At 34.8% G+C, this 6311-nt stretch overlaps 1 protein-coding gene across 7 annotated transcripts in view; it reads right to left on the reverse strand.

Annotated features, from left to right (window-relative positions):
• Nucleotides 1-6311, reverse strand: part of LOC107564586 (serine/threonine-protein kinase PAK 6-like) — a 25654-nt gene that overhangs the window by 7608 nt on the left and 11735 nt on the right. For 6 of the 7 annotated variants that reach the window (XM_016249704.1, XM_016249701.1, XM_016249700.1 and 3 more), the window contains one exon: nt 2855-3337. In XM_016249704.1, coding sequence (XP_016105190.1) covers nt 2855-3337 — 483 coding nt within the window. The remainder of the gene's footprint in view (nt 1-2854; nt 3338-6311) is intronic. The other variant, XM_016249703.1, reaches the window with a different exon arrangement.

Raw genomic sequence — 6311 nt, forward strand, 5'->3', positions numbered from 1 at the left:
ATCAAAATCAACTGCGGGCGGAAGATCCTTTTTGCTATTTAGCTCCCAAACTCTGGAATAACCTAACATTGTCCGGGGGTAGGCCTGTCACGATAACAGCTTTTTGTTGTACGATATATTGCCCCAGAAATAATTGCGATAAGCGATATTATTGTCATTTTAAAGACCATTTTATGCCACTGAATATATAATCATAATATAACAGCATAATAATGCAAGAAGGCCTACACACTTCCAAATGACAACAAACTTTTAATTTTTAAGAATATTTAGATCATGGAAATTAAGTATCAAAATATTAGATACCTTAAAAAACCTGAATAAATAGTAAATAAACATTTCTAACAAAAAGTGCAAAGTAACAAGTAGAAAAAAAGAAAAATGCACAAAGAACAAAGATTTTTCCATCTACAGATTTTTCTCTGTAAATTAAGGGTGCACACTATTGCTGAACAACACAATCACTACTCAGCAGTCAGATGTCCGTATGCACAAAGGCACAGATCCCTAAACAAGGCCATATCTGCAGATGAAACTTTTGTAGAAGCATTTTTTATATTTGAACGAGCAGCTCGTGACTACACCACGTTATGTACAAGAAGCTGCAAAAGACACAGGCGCAAGTGGAATGTACAAAACATGGTGACATTAATTTTTATGTAAATATAATGGGCAATATATTGCGTCACCAAAAATGATTGAGGTCATGTACATATTTTGCGCGATAAGTCGATATATTGATTATTGCGACAGGCCTATTCGGGAGGCAGACACACTCTGTCAGTTGAAATCTAGATTAAAGACCCATCTCTTTAACCTGGCTTACACATAACACACTAACACATTTCTAATATTCAAATCCGTTAAAGGATTTTTTGGCAGCATTAATTAGGTCAACCGGAACCGGGAACACTTCCCATAACACCCGATGTACTTGCTACATCGTTAGAAGAATGGCATCTACTCTAATATTAGTCTGATTCTTTCTTATTCCGAGGTCACCGTAGCCACCAGATCAGATGGTCTCTGCTAGTGTTAATTTCGTTAACGAAGACTATGACGAAAAATGTTCGTTGACAAGCTTTATTCCCATGACTAAGACGAGACGATAATAAGGTTAATAAACGATAACTAAGACTATACCAACATGCAATTTCGTTGACGAAATAAGACGAGACTAAAATGTATTCAAAAAGATAAAAACTTTACCGAAAACCTCTTTTCATTTTCAACAAAATGTTATTGCGCACAGCTCTACACCCCTAGGCGAGCTTTCATGAGTGCGGTTGCCAGATATCAAGAGTTAAAATTATTTTTTAAGAGTTAAAAAGAAAAAGAAAAGAGCTTTGCTGTTACAAGGATACATTTTCTGCCCGGTGTTTTGCGTATTTTAAGCAATCTGGCAACCATGCGCACGCGCTCGCTCCTCATTGCGGAAGCGCCGCCGCCGATGATCTGAAAACACCGACAAACAAGCTGGAGTTCAGCGATCTAACTGAAAGCATCATTCAGACAGTCTGTGTTCTGTCATGAGATCTCTACTATATTGTTTGCGATTGTGATCGCTGAGTAAATGCACTTACTCAACCGCTGTTGTTTTAATAGAGAAATAGGCTATTGCAATTTGGAATTAGTGGAATTACTAATTTCACTGTTTTAATATTTTTCACTGTTTTCATAATGTAGACCGAGAGATTGCATAAGTCTTTGGTATTAATTTATATAATAAAAAGCCTATAATAAATCAGTGCACTAGATTAAGTAAAATACACCATGTACAGCCTATGTCCACATTCTATTGATTTAGATAACTAAAATGTACATTTGAGTAAGACTAAGACTAAATAAAAAATGCCTGTCAAAATTAATACTGCTGTACGGTTAATTAATAATAATATTGCTAAAATGTTAAGTTTTCATTGACTAAAACTAGACTAAAATACTTCAGGTTTTCTTTGACTAAAACTAAACTAAAATGTTGAGACTTTTAGTCGACTAAAACTTGACTAAAACTAAATAGGATAAGGTTGACTAAATATGATAAAAACTAACAAGGACATTTTACCACGGGACTAAGACTAAATTGAAAATAGTTTTAATAAATTAACACTAGTCTCTGCAGTCACCCGGATCCACTCCGTATCCAGCCCAGATGGTGGATCAGCACCTAGAGACGACCTCTACAGACCTGAATGTCAGCAGAGACCAGGACAACTAGATGAGCCCCAGAGACAGATCCCCAGTGAAGACCTTTTCTCCTAGACGGCCACCGGGACAAGACCACGAGAACCAGATGAGTCCTCTGCACAATCTGACTTTGCTGCAGCCTGGAATTTAACTTCTTGTTTCGTCTGGTCAGAGGAGAACTGGCCCCCCGACTGAGCCTGGTTTCTCCCAAGGTTTTTTCTCCATTCGGTCACCGATGGAGTTTTGGTTCCTCTAGCTTGCTTAGTTGGGGAAACTTAATATCCAGCGATATCGTTGACTTGATTGCACAGATACTATTTAAACTGAACTGAGCTGGATGTTGACATCACTGAATTCAATGATGAACTGCCTTTGAGTGTTTACTATTGTCATTTTGCATTATTGACACACTATTTTCCTATTTAATACTGTAAAGCTGCTTTGACACAATCTGTATTGTTAAAAGCGCTATATAAATAAAAGGTTACCCGCACCTGATGAGCATCGGCTCTGCTTATTTGCGACTGCGCTTGGTATATTGCGTGAGAAATTTCAAACGCCTATTTTTGGAATTGCGCTGTTTTGGAATTGCGCTCTCAAGCTAATTTGCCCCGTTTAGTAAATCTGGTCCTAAATGTGTTGTGAATGACAGATGAGACGCTCATACTTCATTGAAGAGCAGTTCTCTCCTCTGCTGCTTCCTGAGGTCCATCATCTTGACGGCGACCTGCCGCCCGCTGTGCTTCTCTCGGGCGATGCACACCACGCCCGTGGAGCCCTCGCCGATCTTCACAAAGTTCTCCAGATACGAGCGAGGGTCGCCGGTGCCCACCACCATCTGCAGCGCGGCTCTGAACTGCTGGTGGGTGACTCCGGGTGTCTCCGGGCCGCTGCCGGGCTTCTGGGCCACTCTGAGGCTGGGAGACGAGGCTCCGCTGCGAACCGCGGGCGAGCCGGTCGGAGCGGGTCTGGGCTGAGACGGGCTGTCCTGCTTCAGAGCGAGCGAGGCTGGAGTCTCAGGGGTTTGGATGGTAGAAATCAGGTCGCTGGAGGAACGCCGTGAGTTCTGATGGCTGATTATTCCATGGCCTGGTTTAGGACTGCTAGTGCCGTTGGGTTTGGAAATGGCTGGGAAACTCTGTGAATTCACCTGTATTCAAGGAAAAGATTAAGTATTTTAAGTTCTATAGACAAATGTAGGAAGTAGATTATTACTCTAGAATAATATTAAATGAATATTCGGTGTTTAAAATAGAGCTGTCAAACGATTAATTGCGATTAATCGCATCCAAAATAAAGGTTTTGTTTACATGGTATATGTGTATGTACTGTGCATATTTATTATGTATATATAAATACACACACATGCATGTATATATTTAAGAAAAATGTTACGTTTATATATTAAATATATGTATATATATATATATAATATAAATTTTATGAATATAAATGAATGCTGTCAAACAATTAATCACGATTAATCGCAACCAAAATAAAAGTTTTTGTTTACATAATATATGTGTGTGTACTGTGTATATTTATTATGCATATATAATACACACACATGCATGTATATATTTAAGAAAATATATTTGTATATTAAATATATTTATATATAATATAAATTATATAAATATAAATAAATACATGTAAATATATTCAAAATATATACTGTATGTGTGTGGAATTATGTATACATAATAAATGTACACAGTACACACACATATATTACATAAAACTTTTATTTTGGATGCGATTAATCGTGATCAATCATTTTACTTACTATACTATATAGTAAGAGTTTGAGTTACTATAGAACTATTAAAATTTTTTTCCTTAAAATAAATTAAAAACATAAAATAAAGCTGAAATAAAAGCATATTGTATACTGAGTATACTTCAGGAAAAAAGTAGCTTATTACACTGGAACAATGTTGTGTTGTTATTGTTAACTAAAACTATTACTACAGAACCATTCATTTCTTTTCCTTGAAATAAAATTCAAAAGGAAAAACATAAAATAAAAAAATTAAATGAAATACAAAAATATTAGATGAAACTTAGAAATGCTGCTTTGGCAACTAACTAAAAAAAGAAAGTAATTTCAAGTACTAAAATGAACACTAAATAAATTAAACTAAAATAAATTAAATAAAAAATTAATTACAGTGAAACAGAAATATTTAAAATGTAAAACTTAAAATTCACTAAAAATGTTTTTTATTGGTCTTATGAAGTATTCTAATTAGTTGAGATAGTGAATTGGTGGGTTTTTGTTAAATGTGAGCCAAAATCATCACAATTAAAAGAACCAAAGACTTAAACTACTTCAGTCTGTGTGCATTGAATTTATTTAATACACGAGTTTCACGATTTGAGTTGAATTACTGAAATAAATGAACTTTTCCACGACATTCTAATTTATTGAGATGCACCTGTATATAAATAATACAAATCTATGTCTTTGTTTTTAATTATAATATAGTATACAATGCAATGATATTTTTAATTAAAATGTAATTTTAATTATAAGTTATAATATAAATATATTTTTTTAAAGTTCAATGCATTGCTGTAAAGGTGAATTTTGCTTCTTTTTTTTAGTTAAAATGATTTTATATAGCAGTTGACAGTGTGTCAAAGATATAGATAAAAAGTATAAATTATACATTTACTATTACACTGCATTGCATTTCACTGCATAGATATTCCAGTGATACAATTCTATTCTTAACATTATAGAGCAATTATTATATGTAGTCTCAGATGAATTTCACAAAACATCCAGATCTTATTTCACTCCAAAATCAAAAGAAAAAAATTGATTTATTTACCTTAATTATATATATATAAATTATATATCTTTTGCAGTATTTGCAAAACTAAACCACAATTTTGTGATAACATGGCAAATTATCAGGTAAAAAAATTGTGTGCATAGCATCTGAATGCAGATATATATCTTTTCCACGATAATAATTTTCAACCATGATAAGGCTCAGCTTCTATTAAACCCAGAGGAATCTGTTTAAGATGTTCTTTATCTTTTTTCAGATATGAACAAACGTTCTTCCAGTAATGCTAATAGAGCGTTCGCTCCGAGTTATCTGGTCTTTAATAGTGTTCTAAAAACATTAGCACAAAAACAAAGGTATAAAGAAGGAATGTTTAATTTGTGCAATATTTAAGTCAAACATTTGTTTTTAAATGTAACTACTTTTTTTCAAAACATTCTGGGAACCTTCAAAAGTAACATTTCTGTAACGTTTGCAAGAATTCTAAAATGGAATGTTTCGTTAACACATAACCAAGAAAGAATCCTTTTAAAACATTTTAAAAACTGGATGTTCAGAGAACATTCCAAAATAACCTTTTAGGAACAAATATTTTTGGTATTTATATTTATGCTTTAACATTTATATTTATATAGTTAGGTTGAGAGTTTTTATTAGATTTATTCATTTTAAATTAAATTAAACAGTAGGCCTACATCAATAATAAAACAATTTTTTTTAATTAGGAACCCACACACACACACACACACACATTTGTTTCTGTGAATTGTGGGGACTTTCCATAGACTTCTATTACTTTTATACTGACCAAACAATATTTTCTATCCCCTAACCCCCAACCCTAACCCTAACCCTAATCCTTACAGAAAACCTGCTTTCAGATAAACATCATTTACTATTTTAAATATTTTTTTCCCCCTTGTGGGGGCCGCAGGCCGGTCCCAACAATGTCAAAAATGTCAGGTTTTACTATCCTTGTGAGGACATTTGGTCACACACACACACACACACACACACACACTCACGCACACACGCACACACTCGCACGCACGCACACACTCACTCTCTCTCACACACACTCACACTTTCAGATAAACATCATTTACTATTTTAAATATTTTTTTCCCCCTTGTGGGGGCCGCAGGCCGGTCCCAACAATGTCAAAAATGTCAGGTTTTACTATCCTTGTGAGGACATTTGGTCACACACACACACACACACACACACACACTCGCACGCACACACGCACACACTCGCACGCACGCACACACTCACTCTCTCTCACACACACTCACACACGCACACACAGACACACACTCACTCTCA

The sequence above is a fragment of the Sinocyclocheilus grahami genome, unplaced genomic scaffold, assembly GCF_001515645.1.
Source record: "Sinocyclocheilus grahami isolate Dianchi unplaced genomic scaffold, SAMN03320097.WGS_v1.1 scaffold949.1, whole genome shotgun sequence".
NCBI classification, from domain to species: Eukaryota; Metazoa; Chordata; class Actinopteri; order Cypriniformes; family Cyprinidae; genus Sinocyclocheilus; species Sinocyclocheilus grahami.